This window comes from Mus caroli, chromosome 13 (genome assembly GCF_900094665.2).
Source record: "Mus caroli chromosome 13, CAROLI_EIJ_v1.1, whole genome shotgun sequence".
Classification (NCBI taxonomy): domain Eukaryota; kingdom Metazoa; phylum Chordata; class Mammalia; order Rodentia; family Muridae; genus Mus; species Mus caroli.
In genome coordinates, this window is record NC_034582.1 from 41,768,123 (window position 1) to 41,795,139 (window position 27,017).

The 27,017-nt window shown below is 44.8% G+C and overlaps 1 protein-coding gene across 1 annotated transcript in view; it reads left to right on the forward strand.

Annotated features, from left to right (window-relative positions):
• Nucleotides 1-27,017, forward strand: part of Cap2 (cyclase associated actin cytoskeleton regulatory protein 2) — a 139,910-nt gene that overhangs the window by 24,075 nt on the left and 88,818 nt on the right. Inside the window, exon 3 of the mRNA XM_029468430.1 lies at nucleotides 3,214-3,314. Coding sequence (XP_029324290.1) covers nucleotides 3,214-3,314 — 101 coding nt within the window. The remainder of the gene's footprint in view (nucleotides 1-3,213; nucleotides 3,315-27,017) is intronic.

Here is a 27,017-nt window from a genome sequence, read left to right on the forward strand (position 1 = left end):
TTCTTAAGCCCTTCCATTGGAGTCTGGACCTCATAAACCTCATTTCTATGGCAATGTCTTTCCACTGTCTCCAGCAACTTGGTCTCACTATGTGCTGGACAGTAAGTGGCTGCAGACATTTCCTTAATGTCTCTGTCCTCCAGTAAGAAGCCTATAAATACATAAATTAAAGTTAAATTTCAGGAGATGATAGGTACCTAAACGAACAGGAAAAGCCAATTATTTAAACCTCACACAGTCAAAAAGGTAGCAGACAAAACCAAGTGTTTTCTTTACTTAGAGAGAGAGAAAGAGAGAGAGAGAGAGAGAGAGAGAGAGAGAGAGTTGGAAAGATGGCTCAATGGGTAAAGAGCTTGCCATGAAGACTGAAAGATGGGGTTTGGTCCCTGAAAACCCATATAGAAGCCAGGCCTGTAACCCCAGGACTGTGCACAGAGGCAGGGAATCTCTGAGCTTTGGGTTCAGCGCGAGATCTTGCCTCAATACCTAAGGTAGACAGTGACCAAGGAAGATACCTCACATCATCCTCATACCTCTAAGTGCAAAAGAACACACATGCACACCCACATATGAGCAAACCTGTACACATGCATGCACTTATGGGACATGCACATATACACACAAATAGAAAGACATGCCCTGAGGGGGGAAAGACTAAATAAAACTGGAGGACACAAAAATTATATTATTCGATATTTAAACAAATGTTTTCTAATTGTTTCCAGTCACTCACTAAAGCAAAGGTCTCCTGAAAAGATTAGCCCGCAATTCATTTTACTTGAAGTGGGATTATTAGCAAGTGGGATAATTAGGGAGATACCAGAAAGGTCCCCATTCTTAAAACATTTCATTTAATCTGGAGAAATGCCATTTTCTCTTCGCAGTCAGCTTTGATGATTCTAAATCCCAGAGCAGCTTCTTAGCCAGATATGGTAGTATTCACCCATAATCCCAGCACGTGGGAGACTGAGGCACGAGGTGTGTGTGAAATACTTACTAATTAGTCAATTGAGTACCCCCCTAAATATAGACACTAATACTATATATAGTAATAGTACTATATGTATATATTTATATATATACTAAATATAGTACTATATGCTAAATATCTATACACTGCATTACTATATTGTATTCTGTATTAAATAAAGCTATGTCTTTTATACTTGAACGGAAAATTTGAGAAAGAACACAGGCCATTGCAAATGCATATCATCTAGAAATCAAGAACCTCTCTATAAGTTTTGAGGGTTGTTTTGTTTTGCTTTGCTTTGCTTTGCTTTGTTTTTCTGTCTTGCTTTCCTGACAATCGAGCAAGTTCAGCTCCACAGAGGAAGAAATCTTGCAGCCCTACCCCATGATGAACATGGTCCTGGCTGCAGGAGACCTCAGATGAATTATACACAGTCCGACTCCTCCAGCATCTTGGCTCTGCCTACATTACCATTCAGAGTCGAGGATGCTTTGATTAAGAGACGCTCAAAGGATACAGTCTAGGGGAAGAGTAGATCATTAAAGGCTGCCCGGAGGAGGTGTGAACAGAGTCCGGGATGAAAGGGAACTGGAAAAAAATATTCTCTTTCATCATTTTTGCCTTTCGCTAGGCAGCAGCTTCCATCACGTTTCTGGACTTTTTTTTTTCCATTTTAAATGCTCAACAGAAACCTCTCACACCTCCCTCAGTTGACAAACAGGTCTGTCCATTCCCAAACGAATATACACAGAATCTCAGGGCTTGTGCCCTGTTGTATCATAGAAGGTGAAACTCCACCCTAGCTGGTACAGGATAACTCCTGTCGACAGGCTGCTGAGGTGTTTGGCCTCAAGTGTGGGGAGCTGTCAATCACTGCCCCCAACACACTCTGACCCTTCCTTGGGGCTGTGCAAATGGATAATTGGAATAAAAAGAGAAGGAGGTCTTCTCTCAGCTTTGTGAGCAGGGATGAGGTATTTGAGGAAAGAACAGAGCTTTGGTTTGAGTTTAAAAAAAAACTGCAAGGACAAATTTCTTAATATTAGGGGGAGGAAAGCTAAGATTTTCGGTTTGGGTTTGTTTTGATGTTGTCTGTCTGTCTGGTTTTAGTTAGTAAATTAAAATGCGGATTAGGGAACAGAGTGCAGTAGTTGGACGGCTGCGTCTGATGCGCCCTCCACGTGCACAGCACATTGGCTGCTGGTCAAGCCCTGTAGAGATCGATCCAGAATGATGCTCATTCTCTTCCTGCCCATCTGTCCTCTCCCTTGGAAATGGAGGAGGAAGAAAATGGGTTTGCCCTGAAACCCCTTCTTGCTCAGAGTTCGCTGTCCTCTGAATTCCTGGGGACTCTGGGCAACTCTATAGGTTGCTATTGTACCTGGAAGAGGTACAGAGGAAGAGGCAGTGACTTTGGGGATCCTGGGTCAATTCTATTTGAGATCTGCCTGTGGTTTGCTCTGTAGTTCAGGCTCTTGCCTGCTCTCTCTGTACTTCTGGTCCCGCCTCTGTACCGGGGTGAGGTGCCTGCTTCCCTGATGGGCTTGGAAGGCATTTGTTACTTTTCTCAGAGGTGTCACAGAATGCCTGATAAAAACCAACTTAAAGGAGGGGAAGGGCTTGGTGGGGGGGGGGGGCTCATAGTTTGAGACACATGGGCCATTAAGCCAGAAAGTCTTACTGAGGAACTCCCACTGCAGGAGGCAGTGGGTCACTGGCAGCCTCAGTCAGCAAGCAGAGATAAATGCTGACACTCAGCTTACTGTTTCCCCATTCAGCCCAAACTCCTGCTGCCCCTCCCCGCCACCCCAACCCCCCACATTCCTCCAAGGTTAAACCTCTCTGCAACTCCCTTACTAAAACCGTGACTCCCCCCCCCCAATATTGAGAAATCTATCCTTGCGATTTATTAAAACTCCAACCAAAGTCCCTGTGAACTATGTACATAGAGGTGTGTCCATTCGGTAGTTCTAAATCCAGTTGAGCTGATAAGCAAGAGAACCGTCAGGGTGGAGAGAATGGAACGAATGGTGCTGACCAAAGTCTTTACAGATGAGGAAGGAGACTGGGCCAAGGGGATTTTCCAGAGCCATCGTAAATGTGGGGTGCGCGGAGGAATGAGTGACTGGATAAGTGAGAGGTAACAGTGATGGTATTCAGCCTCCATGTGACCTGTGGCAAGCCAGCCTCGGCTTTCCACAAAAACCACTGGGGAGTAACCAAGCCGTTCTCTTCCACAGGTGTGGCACCATCCGTGGAAGCCTTTGACAAACTGATAAACAGTATGGTGGCTGAGTTCTTAAAGAACAGCCGAGTCCTTGCTGGTGACGTAGAGACTCACGTAAGTACTTCTTGTCCCTCGGGCAACCCCAATGGCTTCATGATGTCCACTCTATTTATTTCTCCTTTCATTTATACATGTATTTATCTGTCCTTCAAGTGTCTACTGATTCAAGCATCAGAAGGAATCCAGGAATTCAGAGATGAGTGAGACAAGAGAGTCCTGCCCCACCCCTGCTTCAGAATTTTACCTTTATCTTTATTTTGGGGAAATAAAAGACATACATAACTACATAACCAACTGCAGTGTTATAGGTACTACCAAAAAATAAGGAAATAGACAATGATGTGGAGAATTCTAGAATCAGGGCTGTTGGTGTAGTAGGTGACTTTTGAGCAGAGATCTTCCTAATGGGTCTGCCTGGTACTGTTTGTATTCCAATGCTAATACTGGTTCCTTGAGACCTGGTTGCCCCAGAGATGAGAGAGGCAGGCAGGGTTAGAGCAAAGACCTGTTCTCAGCAGAGCAGAAGGCCACTGGGGAGATGAGTTAGGGAGTGGGGTAGCTTGGAACTGGAGCTGGATAGGATCTGCTGGTCACTGCAGAAGACTTGTGTCCTTGGTGTGTCAGGAAGCTACCAGGGCACCCAACAGAGGGATTAGGGTCAATTCCCTTCACTCTAAGGAAGACCCTCCAACAGAGTTGACTCTGGCACCAGGCAGCACCATTCTTCCTCAGGGTGAGACTGAGGCTATCACTGAACACCGGTTAGGATGCAAATATCATCAGAAAACCCCAGAAAATGGAGAGTCAAGTTGGCTTGGGCATGGCATTCTGTTGGCAGGCATGTAAAATGGTGCATCTGTAAGGGAAAATGGCTTGGCAGGTACAGGAACAATGACAGCATTGTAAACATGAGGTCACCCAACCCAGCATGCACCCAAAAGCAATGAGGACAGACTTTCAGAGTGATATTATGAACAGCGTGAGTCTTGGCAGCCAAGAGGTAGAAGCAACTGGAGCATCTACAGACAGACAAATGCATCGAGGAAATGTGTTGTCTGACACTGTGCTAAGGAAAATAAAGTCGACCCAGACAGGGGTGCATGCATTGTGTGACTTCTCCTACGTGACACATCTAAAGATGCAAAATTCATAGAGACCGAGAATAGCGATCACCAGAGGCAGGAATGGGAGGCAGTGAGAAATCTCGTCAGGTATCATCTGTGAAGCCTCAGCTCTACGACATCAAAACCCAGAAGTCTCACGACAGCACGGGTGTTTAACAGCACTGAACCGTATACTTAAAGATGGTTAAGATGGTAATGTGGTTTTTGCTGGTATGTGTGGGTGTTTGTAAGTGTGTGGCTACACATGAAGGTGTGGGTGTGCAAGTATGTAAGAGTTGACCCCAGATGTCTTTCTTTGGGTGAAATCCACCATGTGTGTAAAGCAGCGTCCTTCACCAGGGCCTGATACTCACTGAGTGGCTAGGATGGATGGCCAGCAAGTGAGCCTCAGAGATCATCCTGTCTCTACCTTCCCCAGCACTGGGATTACAGCTGTGTACCATGGCTGGCTTCTTACATGGGTGCTAGGGATCAAACATGCCATTGGTGGGGCCAACCCTTTCCTGGCTGAGCAATCTCAACGACCCTTTTTCTTCCTGTGTTTTTACGTAATCATGAAGAGTACATTCCTCATAGTGACATTTCTATACCCCTGCACCACTAGACTGTGTTCTTCTTTCCCCCTTCCCTGATGTTCTTCTCCATGACCCCTGTCCTCTCTGGCTGGCTCCCTTCCTCCAACCGTCCCTACTTTCTTCTTTCGTGTCACAAATATTACATTGCCATCTCTTCTCAATCTTAATATCTCTTCCATCTCTCGTGATCCCCATTCTAGATTCAAGACTGACCAACAGACAGACAGACAGACACACACACACACAGAGAGAGAGAGAGAGAGAGAGAGAGAGAGAGAGAGAGAGAGAGAGAATGAGAGAGATGCAAATTTTCTTATGTCTTATCTTCTCATGACTTCTTTTCAGTTACAACCTGGGAGAAAGGGGAAAGTATAGAATCTGGGAATTTCTGGATTGGAATAGATCTTGAAGGATGTGTACTCTGGTCTGCTAGGTACCGACAGATTTCTACCCCGGCACTTAGTCATTATTTACATCCTGGAAAAGACAGTTTCAGCGTAGGTTTACAGAAAATCTGATGCTTGGATAAAGTTGTTTGAGGTTAGGAAAAAATAATTGGAAAGGGTTCTATCTTTGCTCCGTCTCTGTTGATAGCATATTCGACACCCAGCCATGGTCTCACAAAGGGATCTGGTGACTTTCCATCCCAGTGGATCCAAGACTGCAATTAAATAACTGGTCAACCAATCACATCACAGGGTACTCGTCTGCCAAAGATGTCCTCCACTGTTATAAAATACTTCTCTTGAAATACTTACTGACCCTTTTAGTTCTGGTTGTCTTTTTCTCTCTGAAAGTTCACATACAGCAAACTCGTGTTGAATTTCTCATATTTACCATACACAGTCTACCTGAAAGCTAAATACATAAAGGAGTGGTACCCCAATGTGAAAAAGACATTCTTGCATGATGCTCTCACAGTGATTCCAGATCTGTGACCTTCAGTTGATGTTGACAGTATGTTTCTGGGGTAGGACAGTACATCAGAACTCTGACTACTAACATCTCACAAAACCCTAGATAGAAGCTCTAACCAGAGAACAACAAGGCTTAGAAATAAATATGGGAGCTTAGAGTTTTTCCAAAAATGTACACCCTAGTGCAGAGTGAGCCTTCTATTTGCAGAGTAAAGAGTTCCTTTACATTCCTTTTAGAATAAAGAGAGGTATAGGTGTATTTGGATTTAAATGAAATGCTTTTCCCTCCTCACTTGTCAGCTTATAAGTAGTGCGACTCTAATGAAAATATGTTCTCGATAAGGAATATGGAATGATTTACACGTGTCGTGTTTATGTTAAGAGAAGGAAAAACTGAAACCTGAAACGGAACAAAAGAGGAGGGGATCCAGAGGGGGGGGGAGAGGAAGGGAGAAAGCAAGAGAGAGAAAAGAAAGGAGGAGAGGACAGACAAGAAAATATAGGGAAAGAGATCAATAAAAGAGAGAGAGGCTCGTCATCTGAAAACGTAGTCCCTGACTCTGTAACACAAAGAAAAGCACAGACACCCAGAGTCCATCTGCCTGTCGCTTTAATAAAGTGAACAAGCAGTTTAGGTCTGTGCCCTCCCAGAGCCCTGTGTCATTGGAGTTAAGCCTGCAGCTGCCACCTCTGTTGCAAGCCAAAAAAAAAAAAAAAAAAGGGGGAGGGGGGGGGGGGGGGGGGAGGGAAGGGTGTCGAACTTTGTTCCAAAAACACACCTGTTGCCTAGAAAAAGAAACCCCCACATACCTGATTGTACAGTACGGAAATCTGAGACGGATATACCACATGCATCATTTCACCCCCCTCCCTCCCAGCTTAACAGCTATTTCACAGATATTAAGAATGAGTAGGCACCGGCAGGCCACAATTTAACTTCTGTGTCCTCTTGCTGGCTGCTGGGCGGGCTGTAATTTACCCGAACACTCAATAGTCTATTGACAGAGTAGACCACAAAAGGGAGGGGGGATTAATGTTGACAATTAGGACGTTCTGCTGAGCCCAAGAACAGAACAGGTTTAGAAAAGATTAGATCTGGCTAAGCCTCCTTGTAGGCAACAGAAACCAGGGGGCTTATTTAAATTACTCTCCAACCCAAGAACAATGGCACAGCCTGCGCCTCCTTTAGAAGAATAAACAATGAGTAATTTTACAATAGATCTTTAGGGTAAACATGGCGGTTGCCCTGGAAGGAAAAGGCTCTCTATAAACGGATCTCATATATCATCAACAAGGTCTTGGAAGCCATGGCCCATTAACAGTGGACTGGTGTGATACATGTTGTGTGTTGTGTTGTTTTCTAAATGAAAAGCTAGAAACGTAGCTCAGTTGGTAGAGTGCTTGTCTAGCAAGCACATAGACTTGATTTTCTGCCCAGCACCTTATAAACAAACCTACTGTGGTTATACATGCCTACAGTCCCCAGCACTTTGGAGGTGGAGGCCAGAGGTTCTACACAAGAGTGGGGGTGGGTGGGGTATAGCAGAGGTGAGTGCTTGAGGACAGCATGGGCTACTTGAGACCTTGTCTCATCAAGCAAACAAACCCCCAAATCAATGACGTCATTACCCCCAGTTTACGGAACTAGTCTCTGGCCAGTTGCTGAGTGACTTGACAGTCCCAAAGCAGCTGCCAGTAGCAGCTGGAAATCCCGAGTTCTTCCTGAACGTTTCTTGGGGTGGGGAATGTTTGTTTCCTTATCTTGATTAGAGTGGATTTAAAAGAAAGCAGTCCTATTCATTGTTTCATAAGGGAATCACAATTTAAACAAAAAGACACTAAAATTAGAACTAGGCTACCTATGATGTGGATACACTCTGAGCTCCGTCTTTGTCTTCCCTGACCTCATAACAGATAGGCACACTTAGGTAATTAATAGACACCCTCACTTGTTGGTTGGGGGGGGGGGCGGGGTTGAGACAGAGTGTCATGTGGCCCAGGTTGGCCTCAAATTTACTTTGTGGGTGATCCTGACCTTGAACGCCTGTCCGCCCCACCTCTACCTCCCAAGTGCTGGGATTATAGGTACATATACCCACAGGCCTCACTTTGGATGTCTCTCCTGACTACAACCACACGCTGAGAGTCCCTGAGACTTAACTGTAGAGTTAAGTCAACTCTACAGTAGTTGCTCCTTTCAAGCCATTCTGAGTAGTGGCAATCCTGGCAGAGTGGCCTCCCTCACCCTCACCATCTCCTTCAGCCATGTTGGCCTTCCAGTTGACTTCCAGTTTTCCCAGTTCCCTGCCTGTTGTTGTCATTAACTGAAGCACTTGACTTTATAAGGTTACCACACATAGAGTATTTTCGCAGTCATAAATCAGTTTGACCAAATGGCAAATATCAAAACGTGATCTAGTCAGGAATTCTGACTCGGGGGCTCCCACAATCTGTGAACCCAGCCTTTCTGTTCCTACTGTTGCTAATGACAGCTCTAACTTTCAGATAAGAAAACATTTTGATATCATTCCAGTTATATCTTCTTTTATCCCTCTTTCCCTTGTCCGTCTCTTTCCCTTTCTCTCTCCCTCTTCCTTTGCCCTCCCTCCATCCATCCCTTTTACTGTTATTTTTGCCTTTCCCTCCTTCTTTTCTGTCTTTCTTTCTCCCTTATTCTGGGTTTCCTTCTCCCTCCCACCTTTCCTTTTTCCTCCTATCCCCTACACATCTCTCTCCTCTCTCTCTCTCTCTCTCTCTCTCTCTCTCTCTCTCTCTCTCTCTCTCTCTCTCTCTCTCTCTCTCTCTCCTCTCTTTCTCTCTGCCCCTCTTTCTCTTCTCCCTCTCCCTCTCTCTGTCCCTCTTTCTCTCTCGTTCTCTTCCTCCCTTCCATCTATTTTCTATAGAGAAGAGTCTCTACCCTAGTAAAAATAAGTAACACGGGGTGGGTTAAAGGACAGCAAAGACTGGGTTTCACAGCTGGGAATCTTAATGCCCCCCCCCCCCCCCCCCCCCCGAGTGCCCATCTGTCACCTAAGCTGATGCCTGCTTTGACTTTTTGGGCAGCTGTGGCTCCCATGACCTTTCTCCTCACGAGGAACAAGGTGGGAGACTACAGGGAGGGTGCAGGGGGGTGGAGGGGCAGAAGTCCTCCTGCGTTATGGCTTTTATGCATCACCTCAGGGCAGAAATGACTGAGGAAATGAAGACCTCAGGGTTCCCCCACTTTGTCTCTGTCACACAATCCAGTCCAGCACAGTCATTATCATGCTGCGGGCTCTTGAGACACAGAATTCAGGCATTCTCACACCTATCCATTATCATTTCTTCCCAAAAATATGGAGAAAGACTTTTTAACTCTTCGCTGAGGACATACTTGGCCTCCAGTCACAAGCTTTGCCATGCGGCCCATGTTCCGTTGAGTTGCTAGCCTTAGGTAGTGTGGTGGCTAATTCTTGTTGTCACGTCGGCTGGATGTAGAATCGCCATAAAGACACATATTTTGCATCATCTCTGACAGAGTTTAGAGGAAAGTTTACTTGGACAGGGAAGACCTCCTCTCCCCATGTAAGCAGCACCTTCCCAGAGACTGAAGTCCTAGACTGAGTTTTAAAAAGCTAAGCACCAGCCTTAATAACCCCCCGCCCAACTCCTGACTGCAGACACTGTGAGCAGCCACTTCACACACGGGCCATCATGGCTCCCTGCTCTGATGGGCAGCATCCTCGGAAACCGTGAGATGAAACCAGTCCTTCCTTCCTGAAGTCGTTCTTAGCAAACGTTTCGTCACAAAGAGAGACAAAAGTTACATATACAGTGGGCAGATTTTTCACTTAAGGAAGTTTTTAGACAAATTCTGTCCATGTCTTGTTGAGAGTGCCGGTTTTAGATAACACTTTTTTAGAGTCCAGGGGCTGACCAATAAGAAACTGGACTTAGTACCAAAACATCCTGGAAGTGCCAGCAGGCATCCTAACCACCAGGACCAACTTGTCTGTCTATGAAAAGTAAGCTGCCATTAGATACCCTGCTGGAATAACAAATCAGGTCCAAAAAAAAAAAAAAAAAAAAATCAGGTCCTGGTAAAGAAAAGGTGTACTGTGGTAACTTTCGGGTACACACAATAGGTTACAATATGACATTTTACACGTGTGCATATTGTTGTGTTTTACAAAAAAAGAAAAAGAAAAAGAAGCCAGGGATGTGTTTGGTACAGGGACGGTATGGTGCAGGAAAAGGGGGTGTCTCTGCAGGCCCATCCTGAGGCATTCCTTTCCCCAAGGTACCAACCACACAGGACAGTATAGTATTGAATAGTTTATTTAGGACATGGAAGGGGAGTTGAGGGGGTAGTAGAGACAGAGACACAGAAAGAGGAGAGGAGGCTGGCCTTGAATAGGTGGAAGGGGAGAATGGGGAGAGAAGGAGCAGAGAGGGAAGAGGGTAAGAGAGCAAGAGAGCTAGAGAGAGAGGAGAGGGCAAGCAGCCCCTTTTATAGTGAGTCAGACATACCTGGCTATTGCCAGGTAACTGTGGGGCGGAGCCTAGAAGAAATGCTAACACAGAGAGTGTCTTCACCATATCCATCCCTGTCTCTCTCGGCTTCTCCCACTCCTGCTGATTCCATTTCTTCTCAACTAGTACACCCCCCCTTTTCTCCCTCCCTCCCCCTCTCTCTTTGGTGGCAGTTAATTTAATTAGCATTGTTTATAGGAGCATGGGCAATGGGGTTTTTGCTAAACTATCCTGAGTGCTTTTCTTCTTCATTTTTAGTAATCGAGTTTAATTTAGCTTTTTGAATAAATAATGTATTTATTATTCAGTCAGCAAAAGCTTCTGTGTGGGAGGGGCGGTGAGATGATGGGGCCATGAGCAAAAGCATTTGCAGACAAGCTTAAGGACCTGAGTTCAATCCCCGGGACCCGCATGTGGAAAGGAAGACCTGACTCTTAACGGTCCACTGAGTTCCACACGTGTGTAATGCAAGCACATGAGCACACACGCACACTCACGCGAGCACACACACACACACACACACACACACACACACACTGAAGAAATGGATAATACATTAAATTAATATAATTTTAGGAAAAGCTATGTGTTAAGGCACATTTCTGCCCTGCTACAAAGGTCTGAGTGAGTCTCCTACAAGTTCTTGTAAGGGAAACTAAATTCCTCTATGTTGGGGGGCGGGGGTATATTCCAGGGCAGAGGCATGAACAGAGGGGTCAGAGCCCTGGCGAATAAATCAAGGCTTCATTCCCTGCTTGAGTTCTAGCTGAGAAGCGGGCTAGGATAGCACTGAGTGTCCTTGACCTTGGCTCTTCTGTGTCGCCCTGCCCTTGTGATCTTGGATGCCAACTGAAGCAGCAGAAAGTATCTGGAGGGAGGGTCTAGTCCAGTGGGAAAGAGTGTCCCGTCTGGGGATTGGGGTGTCCAGGTACCGGAGTACACGCGTAGAATGAGAGGATAGCTTGTGAAGCAGCTCTCTCTTTCTGCCGTGTGGGTTCCGGGGAGAATCAAACTCGGGCCATGAGGTTTGGAACGGCACAGAGTCATCTCTCCAGCCTTAGTTTTTATGCCTTCCATGCAGTTTTCTTTCCCAGAATTTTGACACAGTGGTAATAGATGTTGATATTGGCTTATCTTCTTAATGACATGTATTAATTGTACACAGTAATGCATTTCGTAAGGTATTTTATTCACACTTGGAGTATGCTTTGACCACGTCCACTCAGTCACTCCCCTTCCCCCCACTTCCTGTTTATCCCCTCCATTCCCCCAATTTTGCTTCTACTTTGATGACATGTGTATGAATGGTTTAAACTTCCATAATAATCTAAGACCCACAAATAGAGAGAAAACACACAATATTTGCCTTCCTGATTTTGACTTATTTTGCTTTAGTATGAGTTCCAGTTACATTCATCTTCCTGCAAACAGAGTAATTTTGCCCTTCATGATGGCTGAATGAAGTCCTACTGTGTGCATGATGTCATGTTTTCTTAGCCTTTCATCTGCTGATGAGCACCCAGGCCAGTTCTGGCTTGGCTCTTGTGACCCATCCCGAAATAAACACTGGCCTCCAATTATCTCTGTGGTGGGTTACTTTGCTCACCTATGCAGGTGTGAGATAGCTGCCTTATACAGAGCTCCACTGTTAATCGTCTGAGGAACCGCCATATTGATCTCTACAATGGCTGGAATAGACTGGTTTCCATTCGCACCAGCCTCTCTCCTGAGACATAAAAATATCTTCTCCCTTCACTTCCTCTCTGGCAGTTGCTGCAGTTTGTTTTCTTAATGATTTGACTCTTCCAAAAAGTGTGTACATGTAAGGAGTGTGTGCATTTGTGATGCAGGCTTATCTTTAATGCAGGACGTTGAGTCTGGGCAGGGCTCATGCGTGTTAGGTAAGCCCTCACCTCTGAATAATCACTTTTTAACATGGACTTGTTTATTTATGCGGGTGGGGGCATGCAAGAGTGAGGAAGTCAGAGGACAACTTACAGTGTAGGTTTTTCTTCCTTCCACCACCTGAGTTCCAGGGATCGAGTTCAGGCCATCTGTCTTAGCAGCAGACCCCTTTGCCCACTGAACCATCTCACCAAGCCCCAGTATAATCATTTTTAGTGTCCAAATCCATGCCTTCTCTGTCTAAGCGACAACAGTATTAAAATCGTGTCAAAGGTTGGCTTGAGCATCCCTGGACAGAGACAAGCATATGACTTTTCTCTGTAGATGTTTAACATGATGGTTGATATTTACATAGCTCCTAATTCTGAGCCAGTCTTGTATTTCAAGGGACTAATTTTACTGTGTTGCCTTCAAAATGTTTGACAAAGGGATACAGGAAGCTTTGGGAATCATAGGAGAGTTACCTTGTTTATCATAAAGTATGCAGTCTGGGCTTCCACATTGTACCCAGCCTGAAGATTACAGCAAAGTGGGACTCGCAGAGCTTGAGAGGCTGAGGCAGGAAGGTCCAGAATTCAACGCTGGACTGAGCTAACTAGCAAGACCTTGGAAAGGGTCTGGGAAAATTGTAGACTTTGGAGCTTTTATCATTACCATAGTATTAAATACTTAAGTCATTTAAAATCCCTTCTTTATGTTCAGGGCAGTTTAAACATACCATTTATTCTTATATCAAATCTCCTGTTCAAATAAAAAATGGAATTTTTAGCATTGAGTTAAGGTGTAGCCTACAGATTTGAACTGTGTTACTTCTGTTTGTTTGTTTGTTTGTTTGTTTGTTTGTTTTGAGTCTGGATTTCTATGGGTAGCCCTGTCTGTTCTGGAATTCTCTGTGTAGACCAGGCTGGTCTTGAACTCAGAGATCCACCTGCCTCTGCCTCCCAAGTTCAGGAATTAAAGGCATGAGCAACTACTGCCTGGTAAATTGTCACTTTGGGAAGGAGATGTGTTCAAATTAACTTTAAAGTAGCAATTGCATTTCTTTTTCTATTTTACGGCTTAACAAAATTTTCTGATTTTCAAATTAAAAAGTCATAATAATGTGTAGGGACTGTGGTGAGCCCTGCTTCTTTTACTCCATTCACAACCCTTCTGGCCTATTCTGCTGAACTGTGTTGGGAGAGGAAGAGCCTTCACAATGAAATCAGCCCTGCAGGCAGGACTGCTTTTAGTAAAGGATTGTTTGGGTGCAATTGAATTCTTTGGTTGAGTAAACCAAGCCAAGCTGAGTCCTCACCAGAACTGCAGAATCTGAGGGGAAATTTGCTCTCTGTAGAGCTGGCAATCCAGTAGGTGGAAAGTCATGGGCAGGGAGGGAGGGTCGGAAAGAGGTTGCACTTCCAAACTGGCCATGTGCCTGTTTCACAGCGAGGTGGGGAATGGGGTGAGGTACTTAGATCAGGTTCTGAAGTCTCTGCAGCTTTGGGCCCTCATATAATGATGGATGCCACTAGGACTCCTAGGAGAGAATTATGGCTCTGGCTTTCCCAATCCTCTTTGAGTTCATTGGCTTAAGCAAAAAGAGCAGCCAGCATATTCAGGGATGGATTCAGAACAGGTCCAGGCAGAGTATGTGTGCGTGCGTGTGTGTGTGTGTGTGTGTGTGTGTGTGTGTGTGTGNGNGAGAGAGAGAGAGAGAGAGAGAGAGAGAGAGAGAGAGAGAGAGAGAGAGTGAGTTGATACCTCTTCAGTTGAATCTGGGAAGAATGTAGACTAATGAATGAGTCTTGGATAAATGGAATCACTATGTAAAAGAACAGCATGTTATGCACAGTTCAGTCCAGGTCAGAAGTTTATCGCAACACTATCTGCAATGGTTGAGTTATGGAAGCAACAAAGGTGTACAATAACAGAGGCATGGACAAGAAAATGTAGTGGATGGAAACAGAGGAGGGTGGGGTAGATTTATTGCAGCCATAAAGAAGGAAGTTATTGGCAAGAGAATGGATGCAACTGTAAACATAATTGATAAATCAAGGCAGTTTTGTGAAAATGAGTGTGTTTTCTCACATTTGTGGTCCCTAGTTTTATGGAGATACATAAAATCATGCGTGCATATGTGTAGAAGCTGAACTGTCTGGGAGAATAAAAGGAACTAGTGGGAGGGGGAGGGGCAGCGCAGGGCAGAGGAGGGGGGGGAGTGTAGAGAGAATACACACAACGTACAGTGTACATTAGAAGCAGATGTCCTTATTTACACAGTGAGACCTCACAATGAATTTTTAACATCTTTATAAAAAGAAAGTCCTGGTCTGAAGAGATGGCTTAGTGGTTAAGAGCACTGACTGTTCTCCCAGACGTCCTGAGTTCAATTTTCAGCAACCACATGGTGGCTCACAACCATTTGTAATGGGATCTGATGCCCTCTTCTGGTGTGTCTGAAGACAGCTACAGTGTACCCATATACACATAAATGAAAAAATCTTTAAAGAAAGAAAACAAAAAAAGCCTCTCTGTGAGCCTTGGCTACATTGGAACTAGCTCTGTAGACCAGGCTGGCCTCGAACTCACAGAGCTCCAGCTGCCCCTGCCTCCTGAGTGCTGGGATTAAAGGTGTGAGCTACCACTGCCCGGCCACATCGTCTTCTTAGAATTTTCTCCTCAAACATAGTCTCTCCCTGGGTAATTTTCTATCAGAAGTTAAGGCACACTGCCAAATACCACAAACTAAGTGTCCTGTCCCTTGCTGTCCCTTTTATGACTCATTCTCCTCTCTTCTCTTTCCCCATATTTCTACAACAATGCCAATAATTGGAACATTTGCTTTTGGGGTTTTGTTTGTTTTTTTGTTTGTTTGTGTGTTTGTTTTTGGTTTCTTTTGGATTGGCTTCTTTTGTGTGTGAAACCAGGTCTCACGTTTCCTAACTTAGCCTGAGATTCAGTTGACAGCCGAGGATTGCCTTGAACCTTTTTACTCTTTAATCTCAAACGTTTTAACCCCCTGCCTCTGCCTCGTGAGTGCTGGGATTGTGGGTGTATGCCCCCTCCTTGATTTATTGAGTGCTGGGCATTGAACCCGGCTTTGTGTATGCTGGGCACGCACTCTACCGAGTTCTGCCAAGCCAGAGTCCCTGCTTTGTTCTGTCTGGATTTCAGAATGATACAATCACAGGAGGATTTTTATGGCTTCATGCTCTGTCCTAAAGTGCAGAGTTCTTTATATTCTAATTTTATTTAGACGATCTTGTTATATCTACATGAAATATACACACCGTTCTCAAAAAGTTCCTCATAATGCCATATTTTGTACCTACAAGACACACAGTGTCTGTCAAATACATGGGCACCCAGTCCATGAATCTTTGATTTTAAAAGATGTGTCTGCCGATCTGTTAACATGCACACAGCAATGACAAACTTTGCCTCTCATCTTGACTATATTTTTCCCTTCCTAGTTGTAATTAAATAGTAGGTTAACAAAAAATTGGATTGTTTTTAAAACCTGACAGTTCACATGTATATTCATAAATATGTTTTATGTGTAAATATGTTTTTAACATAGTATAAGTCAAATCCTTTTAAAACATCACATATATAATACCTTAGTCATTGAACAGGATATTCAATGAACTAAGAATTTCTCCTGTGTGTTCCATGGATAAATGTGTTCCCTTTCACTAAACTCTTTGAGGATTGGCCTTACTCTATAACACAGGCTGGCCTTAAACTCATGACAAATCTCCTGCCTTGGCCCCCTAAGCGCTGGGAGTGCAGACCTGAGCCATTAGGCCTCTTGACAAATACTTGAGTTTTAGCTGCTTTAGTTAGAGATTATTCAGGCCCACTGGCTGAATGCTAGGGGTTATTGCAAGATTCAAGAAACAGTTTTCTCCCAACCTCTCAGTTTCTAGAACTATGGCCACAAGAAATGAGTAACAAGCGTTTGCCAAACAATAGCATAAAAATTAATATCTAGGTGAATGAATCAAATTATTGATATGTAATTTAATCAGCAGATGAGTTGATTTGCTGTAGCTGATGATTTGAATTAAGCCGAGTCTCGACTAGCAGTCAGAAATAAATGACCAAGGCCAGATTTTTAAGGTATAAATTAGCAATAAAGTATTGAGAGAGAGACAGAGAGACAGAAACAGGGAGAGACAGAGAGAGAGAGAGAGAGAGAGAGAGAGAGAGAGTTAGATTTTTGTATCTCTGTAGAAGTTTAACACACACACACACACACCTATAATCTACTCAGGCACACACACATGTACACACGTACACACACACTGAATTTATCAATACTCTGACAATCTTTTAGCTAGCTCCCTCTGTCTCTTTGCTCCTGTTTTGTTTTGTGGCTGTAGATAGGGAACAGTTGAAAAATTGACTCTTAGGCAGCTTAAGAAAGCAAGACAAGAATTCTTAAGGAAGGAGTAAATCCGCCAATTTACTGCCAGTTTTGGGAGGTAATCACTGGTGATACAACCAGCTGAGCTCAGTCGGAGACAAGATACTTCTGTGACCCTGACTGTAAGTATTTCCAACTGAAGGTCAGAGTTATACGAAGAAATCAAATTTTGTTTGGTTTCTCTGTTTGGCCTGGGGTTTGGCATGATAATCACACACACACACACACACACACACACACACACACAATCAGTGTTCAAAAGCATAGCTATTAGACAAAAGCAAACACTGGAGCCCAGAAGCCTATGTTACAAAATTAAATTTTTAGCTAGGAATTCCCTGTATATTTCCAATCATCAAATCTCCCTGGTTTCATGAGACCATCGCTGCGTGTGTATTTCTATCATGGTAAACATCTAGGAGAGAATGGAAAAACCCAGTAGATTGTCTCAACACATCCAAATACGGACGTCTTAGTCAACTCAGGAGTCATTTGTCACACTCCCTCATGGAAGCCACGGATGGTGTGTGCCAGGCCCCAGACGGGGCTACCCTGTAAGCATTGTGCAGATGGCATTGAGCTTTTTGGTAGGTACCAGAGCTGGAAGATGCTGAAGACTTCTACAGCAACCAAACGGGGTGATTTGAAGTGTCCTGGATTTAGTAATAGGAAAACAACAACAACAACAAAAAAAAAACCCTGAGATTTTATTTGTCTGATCTTCTTAAGTTTTTTTTTTTTTTCTGATGAGATATTTTAAGTTTTACAAATGCTCCTGTGAGGGGCGATTAAAAACCCCATTTTCCAACAGCACTTGGGTATGACAAAATGCTAGGAAGAAATCTCCCACCGTGTTTTTGGTTAAACGACAATAACAGTGAATGAAAAATGGCCATTTGTTATGAATGCTGATACCCAGGGGATTATTCACTTAATTAGAGAAAGGCAAAGATGCGGGGGTTTCTGTGGAGAGTCTGCCTGCTTTCTGCTGAATGCGAGCCTAGGCTCTCTCCGGCTTTCACTACCAGACTGGGCTCTCCCTTCTCTTTGTGAGGGCAGAATCGCCACCTCTGATGCCTGGCAACCATTGTAAGGGGAATCTTGGAACTCCCAAGAGGGACAAGAGAGACAAGGGACGAGGTTTTGAGAGTGGGATTAAAAAGAGTGTGGGTGGGAGGTGATCTATGCTCAAAGAAAGATTTACCTCATTAAGAATAAAGTCCAGGAGGCTAGACTCTGGCCCGCCAACAGTGAGCATCCTTTGGAGGCAGGATTCCCAAAATCCTTTGCTTTCTGAATGTCCATGTCTTTGTACATTTTATAACAAACCTTCGGGACTGCTATCACTAGAGGAAGAAAGGACTGGTTAGTTTTCAAACTGGATTGAAAAGAACTGGAGTCAGTATGCCACTTGAGGGGCTATTTACTAAGGCCACCAACAGCAATACAAAGTAAAGAGAAAGTTTACTTTGCACCAGGAAGGCTGCCTCACCCGGCACACATTGCTGGGCTGCAGACTGCCCCGTGCCTGGGTTATCTGTGGAACTGGCCAGCTGTCTTTATGGCAAAGGACTTTTCTTTTTCCTTCCTTCCTTTCTTTTTTCCCCCAGTATTGGTTTTTTTTTTCTCTTATTCAATTTTAAACATTTTTTAATTTATTTCTATTTCATGTGCCTTGGTGTTTTGCCTGCATGTTGTTGACCTGCAAAATGGTGTCGGATTCCCTAGAACTGGAGTTATAAACAACTGAAATCTGCCACATGACTGCTGGGAATTGAACCTGGTCTCTCTGGAAGAATAGCCAGTGCTTTTAACATGTACACATGTGCAGCAGCAGCATACACCAGGCACACAGGTACACATGTGCAGCAGCATCACACACTAAGCACACATGAGTACATGTAGAGTGGCATCACACACCAGACACACATGTTGAGCAGCAGCACACACCAGGCACACATGTAAACAAGTGTAGCAGCAATGCACACCAGGCACACTTGTACACATACATGTGCAGCAGCATCACACACTAAGCACACATGAGTACATGTAGAGTGGCATCACACACCAGACACACATGTTGAGCAGCAGCACACACCAGGCACACATGTACACATGTGCTGTAGCACCACACATCAGGAACAGATGTACACAGGTACAGTGCCATCACACACCAGGCACACCTGTACATTGGCATCATACACCCTCTGAGCCATCTCTCTAGCCCCAAGAGGGGCTTGTCACAGTCATGTATGTATGGTGAGATCTGAAGTCCGATGCTGGCGGTCCTGGTTGGTGAGTGAATAGTATCAGGTGCCTCCCTACATGATCTAGCCACTGGATATCAACTTTATCTCCCTGTCTTGCATTTGCTTTTCTGTGTTAGTAAGACAGATGACTGTAAAGGGATCTAGCTTTTGTTGAGTCCTGAAGTGTGTCTGGTCACTGTGCAGTGCTATTGACAAACATTATTTAAGGAGATCCTTGGGAGGAAGGGTCTCCTAGGGAAGGTGGCTTTTAAGATAAACCAAGGACTCTCAGGAGGTTGGGAACCCTGCTGTGACCACGGAGCTCAGGCTGTGTGAATCTCAAGTTCATGGTTTCCCATCCACATCTTCCTACTAAGTTCTTCGGTCATCATAAAGACCCTCCCCCTTCTCTGTAAGCAGCCACAGGCTTAATCCTTCATAATTTATTTGCTATTTAAGGACATCTGTGAGATGGTGGGTAAGAATATGACTTAAAGGGGGCTAGGGAGATGGCTCGGTTGGTTGACTGCTCATCTAGCAAGCATGATTTTGATACCCCTCCTCCCCCCTCTCCACACATACACATATAAAAAGCCAAGTACTGTGATAGGTACTTGTGATCTTAGAGCAGGAGAAGTGGAGACAGGCAGGTCCCTGGGGCTTGCTGGCTGGACAGCCTAGCCTAATCAGAGTCCTGAGTCATAGTGAGAGATCTTGTCTCAAAATGCAAACTGGGCAGAGGCTGAGAAATGACACCTGAAGATGACCGTCGGCTTCCATGTGTGCACACATATGCATATGCACCTGCGTAAACATATGTGCATGCACAGAAAGAGAGAGAGAAAGAGAGAGAGAGAGACAGATAGATAGACAGACGGATGGATGGACAGACAGACAGGCAGAAAGAGACAGCCAGACAATATGGTTTAAACAACACAAAGTGAAAGGATAGTGCTTAGAGCCATAGGGCATTCTAGACGAAGTGTTTTATTGCCCTTGACTTTCCTTTGTGGTCTTAAAGCAGCCTAGCTGCTGTCTCTTACTTGTGTGGGTGGCCCCAAGAGCCATCAACCATGAAACTGTTGGTTACTTCCTATGTCAAAAGGATTGGTTTTAAGATGTTGATAAAGTATCTGGATTCCTTAAGTGTTAGGAAAACAAGGGAGAGAATTTGGAGAGGGTCCAAACTACACAACAATTGAATTTGAAAATGATGTCAATTTGGGAACGTGGTTCTGTTTGGAACACAAACTGGTAACAATATTCTTGGCTGTCAGGAAAGCTAATGGCTTGAAACACAATGGTGTTTTCTTTCTTTAGCTGTTCCCAGGAAACAATCAACCGATTTTAACTCTTTCTTTGCTGGTTTCTGTCGCCGGTTCAGACTTTTCTGTACTTATTTAACATAGGCCAAACGGCTTTCCATGTCAGTACATGGAGATGAGTCATATGGACGTATCAGTGCATGCCTATACTATCATTTGTTATATAACATTATAATATTTTGTTGCATGATTATGCCACAAGTGATTTGAAGAGTCACAATCCTGTATGGGCACATTAACGTGTGTATAAGAGTGCAATTCCCTAACGAGGCTGAGACATGTGCACCAGGCCTAAGATATGACCTGAGGGACAGGGACCCTCTTAAACTACATACCCTTTGCTCCTTGCCAACCCCACTGTGGCCCTGTGCTTTTGTGACATTTGACCAAATTGCAGTGGGTACCTGTTCACAAAGATGACTTTAAAATTGTATACTTGTCCTCTCAAGGACCATTCCTGTCACTGGAAATAATAAGCCAATGCCAAGTGCTCCCTACCACGGTCGCCAGATTCTCCCCGCCTCCCACACACTGTTGTAACTGACCCATGCTGTCACGTGACTCAAAGTGCACTAGGCTGCTTGGCGATAATTAGGCATTAGGAAAAATAAACATTTTAGGGAAACAATGCATGATTTGAATGAGCATTAATATTCATGGGGCTGGTTGCTTAAAATTATGTTGCCGAATTTTGCTGAATAATGAGGAAAATGAGAAACCACTCATGTAAATCACACCTCTGCAAAAGAAAGCCATTTTATCAGCGCTACCTTTGATCTATTCCATGTACCAAGAAGTCTGTTTAAATTGCCCCTTTGGGGTTGGACGGGATATATTTGGGGTGGGGTCGGCAGGATATTGAGGTCACCCAGGCTGAGACCAGAAATGCAGCTGAGATATGATAAGAGAAGATGGCAGGCATGAATACAGAAAAAGACATTTAGAATCGTTCCCTGGGCTGATCTGAACAGTTCTGTGATCTAGACGTTGCCAAGGCAACAGTCCCATTAATGAAGAATAACCCACATTTATTATCAGTGCCTGAATTATTTTTTTTCCTCAATAAAGTGTCTCCAGTATTCTTACACTGGCACTCTCGCTCTACCTACTCTGCTTTCCTGTCTAGACAGCAAAACTCTTCAGTCCCGCTCAGTAGATGTGCCTCCTCTCTCTGCCATTGGGAGCAGAACTGGAGGGAAGGAACTCAGCAAACTGTAAAGGCAGTAGAATATTCATTTATAACAATTACCTAATAGAAAGTAATTGCTCTCCTGATATATAGCTTGGCAGAGGCAGAGCCTACAGATGACTGTGACTCTGTTGTATCTGAGCAGGCCGGGTCTTTAAAGTAACTCATCCTTATGATTTAATGGCTCACAGCCAAATATCTTTTTTAAGTAAGTGGAAAGTGTGACATTAACGCCTCAACTCCCCAGTCAGGCTGTAAATTTCAGCTCCATTTTATGCACATACAGGATAATTCAGAAAGGTGCCTGTGGCTGAGATATAGGTATTTTGAAACCTCTTGTTATTCTAAAGAGTTAGAAAATGATTTAGAGCCAGGTGGTGGTAACACAGTCCCTTAGTTCCAGTACTCAGGAGGCAGAAACAGGCAGATCTCTGTGAGTTCAAGGCCATCCTGGTCTACAGAGTGAGCTCTAGGAGAGCTAGGGCCGAGTACCACACACGGTGCTTCCTGGTACTGAGTGCTGGGATTAAAGGTGTATGTCATGTCACAACACCTAGCCACAAAAAACAGTTTTGATGATGAAGTTAGATAGTATCTATTTTATTCAGTTATATCTTTTCCTAATAGCTTTTTCAACAGTCCGATATGGGAAAGCATGACAACGAATACAGGAAGAAAAGATGTCACTTGCAATCCCAGCACCTGAAGATAGCTTGCATGGTGGTGTATGCCTTTAACGCCAATGTTTGGGGGTCAGGTAGGCACATCTCTATGGGTTTGGGGCCAGCCTGATCTAGTCTACACAGTGAATGCTAGGCCAGTCAGAATTACATCGTGAGCCCTTCTCTCAAAACCAACCAAACAAAACACTCATTGGGCAACCCTGTTTTCTCCTCATAAGGCATAATCACACAGGAGAGAGAGAGAGAGAGAGAGAGAGAGAGAGAGAGAGATCAAGTAAGTGCTGATAGGGCTCTTGCGAGCATCTGTGTGCCGCCGCCCCTCCCCGTCCCCCACCCCCGCCCCCAAGTCAGGAAGTTCACAATGCCTGTAAGTAAAGCTGCAAGAGAGCCCACGCCTTCTTCTGCCCTCCCCAGGTACCTGCTATCGTGCACACTTACCCACACCCAGACACAAGTATAGACACATAATTCAAAACAAAATAAATACATCATTTCAAAGATAGAACCACACTATTCTCATTGCTGATTGTTTAGGAAGAACTGACACATGCCAAGCACTGCAGGGCCCAGGTATCCAGTTAGGTGTGAGGATGCCATAGACGTGATGGGGCCAAGCACACTCTTTGACTACGGCAGGTTTGGCCATCTGAAACCAATCTGGTTTCTTAAGTCTTAGCTTCTGACTTTGCCCTAAGCAACATCCAGAAGCAGCAAATATGTATTTTTCCTTTGAGGATGGTAATTCTGGCTTCGTTGTGCCCTTTCCTACTGGCAGGGGGACAAGAGAGATGGCTTATCATGCGAAGTAGGCAAAAGTCCATGAGAACTGAAAGTCACAATGAAGAAACATTCTGTGCTGCTAAATTTATCTTTTGCTGTGATGCTGTAGAGGGGTCATTTAGGGTGCTGCCTTAGCCGCTGCCCAGTCCCTGTAAGCACCTCCAGCTACCTCCAGATACATACGACAACAATAAGCAGAGAGAATCAAAACCTTATGTAGTGAAGGTAAACACATTGTTAGGGAACTTGGCTATTTTTAACAACCCAAGTGAAAACCGATAGCTAAGGCTCGATGAGCCTCCTGCATCACAGGCACCCGTCTTTCTGCCGGATAACTTCTGCGCCAAGTTCACCACGCTCCACATCTCGCTCACAGTCTCCTGTCCCCCTTCCACCTATCACAAACAGATGTTCCAACGCCAAGAAGATGAAGTCAGCACGTATGTTCCACAGTGTCAACTGAAAACAAAATCCAATAAGTTCTGTCCAGGTTCTAAAAAGCAGCTGGGGATATGGCCCAAGTTGGTAGATTTCCATCCCACAGTTAGGAGGTAGAAGGAGAAAGATCGGATGTTCAAGAGCATCCTCTAGTGATGAGTTTAAGCCACTCTGGGCCACATGAGACCCTGCTCCCACCACCAAATAAAAGAAGAGGAGGAGGAGGGGGGAGGGGAGGCAAATATGTTAACTGTCAGTAAGGTAGTTGGGAGGACAAGAGAGACCTGTTAGGTTTTCCATCAGCTTTTTATAAGTCAGCACCACTGGCCATAACACTTAATAATTTATTCAGTTCACATCCTGCCCATGCCAATCCATTCCTTTGGGCATCTGCTCACCAGTCAGTTCTTCAGTAACCATCATGTGTCTGACGATAAGTGGGCTAGGGCTGGAGATTCAAAAAGGGTAGCGGGCCTCCGGAGGGAGGGGCCACTTGGGAGGCTGAGAGAAGCAGCCAAGACAGCATCCATGCAGGGTGTGAAGCACTCTGGGCATCTTGAAGAATGTCTGTATTCACAGGTGAGACAGGAAGTGCTTCTTAGTTTACTGAGTTATTGATATATCAGCGTTATCTGGGTGCCAAAGACAATGGCGGAGTCCATTTCTGCCCTGATTTTGAGGATGGACATAATCCTCACCCATTGCTCTTTGAGCCTTGGCTTCCAGACTTGATTTTCTATGAACTAGCCTCAACCACAGCACGACAGAAAGTAGCTATAAGTCATCTGTTGTATCCAAGTCCTTGTGGCTCACTGAAGAAGGCAGGAAAAAAACTAAATGAAAGAGTTCTTGACCCTTTAGGGACATCTGTCATTGAGGAAGCAGTGAAGATATGTCCACATAAAGTTACAATAAAAACTAGTACCAGGCCAAAGAGAGGACAGTAGCACTGTCCAGAGGCTTGACTCAGCTCTGACGCTTGCTAACAAAGTTAGGAGCTTCACTAGCCTCCCTGGATCTGTGTGTGTGTGTGTGTGTGTGTGTGTGTGTGTATCTGTCTGTGTCTCTCTTTCTCTCTCCCTCCTCCTTCCCTTTCCCCTTCTCCCTCTTTCTCCCTCTTCCCCCTCTCCCTCCTTCTTCTCCCTCTTCCCCCTCCCCCCTCCTCTTCCCCCTCCTTCCCCCTCCCCCTCTCCTTTCTTCTTCCTATCCCTCCCCCTCCTCCTCTCCCTAAGAGAAGAAAACATTGTGGAAGGCAGGCTTCGAGCATATGAGCATATTTCTTGTCCCAAACTCTTTTTTTTTAAGTAATTCATGGACTGGGGACAGAGAGCATTTGACAAGGAGTTATGGTTCTAGTGTCAAGACAGGTGTGTCTATGCAAGGCATTGGAGGCAGAAAACATTCTGGGCTCTATCCAAACTTTTTATAAGAGACAAGAATCTTTGGTGTGGCTATGAGAGACTCAGTGTGGGGATGCTTTGTGCATGAGGCAAGCATGGAGAAAACATGAAATGTTCCCTTGACTTAGGCTCCCAAGCAACACACACACATACACACACACCACACACACACACACACACCTACTCACATTAGCCAGATGTGGTAGTGCACACACTTTTAATCCTAGTACTCAGGAAGCAGAGGCAGGCAGAGCTCTTTGAGTCTGAGGATAGCCTGGTCTACGTAGTGAGTTCCAGGCCATCCAGGGCAACACAGTGAGACCCTGTCATTAAAAAGGAAGGATGCAGGGCTGGAGAGATGGCTCAGTGGTTAAGAGCTTTAACTGCTCTTTCAGAAGTCGGGAGTTTAATTCCCAGCAACCACAAGGAATCTGTAATAGGATCCAATGCCCTCTTCTGGTGTGTCTGAACACAGCTACAGTGTACTCATATAAATAAATCTTTTAAGTTTTCTTTTAAAGGAAGAAAGGGATGGAGGAAGGGATTCTTGTTTCAACTTTGTTGCTTATTGTCTACTGACTCTGGGCAAACACCTTTATCCTTCCTCGGGAGCTGAGTGAAATGAACCCCTTGGATGGGATTAAGTACACAGCTCCAAAGTGGATGCCCTCTGAGTTCTTTTGCCAGCTCAGCTACTGATGAAAGTAATACAGATGTGCAGGAAATAATACTTCGGGTACCACTGAAGCTAGAGGTTTTCCTGTGTATCTTGACTGGAAGAACCTGGCTCCAGGGGACAACCTGCTGGTTGCTTTCAGGAACTCTGTGAGTGAGTCTAAGCACTAAGACTTACTGACTGACTCTCTGTGGTCTCTGGAGACGAGGAACCACTAGCTTAAGCCTTTCCCAAGGCTGGCAATATATCAAACCCGGTGTCTCCCGTCATGGGGCTTTGTGAGCTGGGGTTCGAGTTCACAACTGCAAGGCTTGTGTCCAACAAAATCATGAAACGGGTGGGATTTGTCCTTGCCTCCTCCCCCAACATTTTTCCTATTTCTCATCCATCTGTCAGATCTTTATCTCCTCACTGGCTAAAACGCAAGGGACGTCTTCAGGGTAGAATAGAAGGGACTGAAGCATATGTAGCCCTGAGACTCAGTATCTCTAATTATGTATCCCAAACACTGGCAGATGAGTTAGGGAGGCCAGTGGGATGGCAGTGACCTGCCCAGGGTCTCACCACAACCCTGGAAACTCATCCTGGATCAAGGAGGTCAGAGAGTCCTTTCTCTTTCCTTTCTGGTCCTGGCAAAGAAGGATCTAGAAATGCCTTCAGCACAGTATCCTGCTAAATGCTTTCCATCTTCCAAGATTTGCCCCTCCCTTTTTCCCTGAGCTTTGCCTGGTTTTGTTTTGTTTTGTTTTGTTTTGTTTTGTTTTGTTTTCTGGCTATGTATGGAACTCTGCAGCCCAGGGCTTTTCCAGAGAAATTCAACAAAGCTCTGGTGAGTACTCCGGAGATCAGCTGGGCTTCCCCAGGGTGCCAGCTCTCTCCCAAGAGGATTAGATGAAAATAAGTCATGTTTAGCTGGTGTCTGCTTGCCAGTGGTCCCCAAGGCTTGCTTTCAACTGATCACAGGAATGCATTTTCCTGTACTTCTCTCTGCAATCACACAACAAGGTCCCGCTAGCCTGTCTTGAGAGCCCCAGATGCCAAAGTGCGCATGAGTATAGAGTTCAAATAAGATTTCCAGCTTTGGCCTGAGCAGAGTGGCCCATACCCTTTCTGCACATGCATACGAGTAGACAGACAGACAGACACGCATGTTCCCCCTGATCAAATATCACAGAGCCTGTCTCCTTTAAAGGTCCCTCAAAGACTCCCAATTTGACCCTCACAAATGCAACAGACAAAGTCAGCAAAAACCTTTAAACCGATGGTGATTTGTCATTCCCCCAAAGTCCCTACCATTGGCTTTTCTCTTTCACAAAATGTTCAACACCCTAAGTGTGCCAAATGCTCCCCTTTCCAGACTCAACAGGTTCAGAAAAACTGTTGTACAGTGGGGAAAACTCATAGAACTTTCCAGAAGAAAGAAGCAAATGGGTCAGAACATCCCCAATTTGTAAATATGTGTAGACTGATGGAGTTCCAGATGAATCTGCATCTGAGTTTGCTAACTATGCTCAGAGGCCCCAGGAGCTGAGAGAAGGATGCAGATCCCCAGGAAGGCGTTTTCCACGTAAGT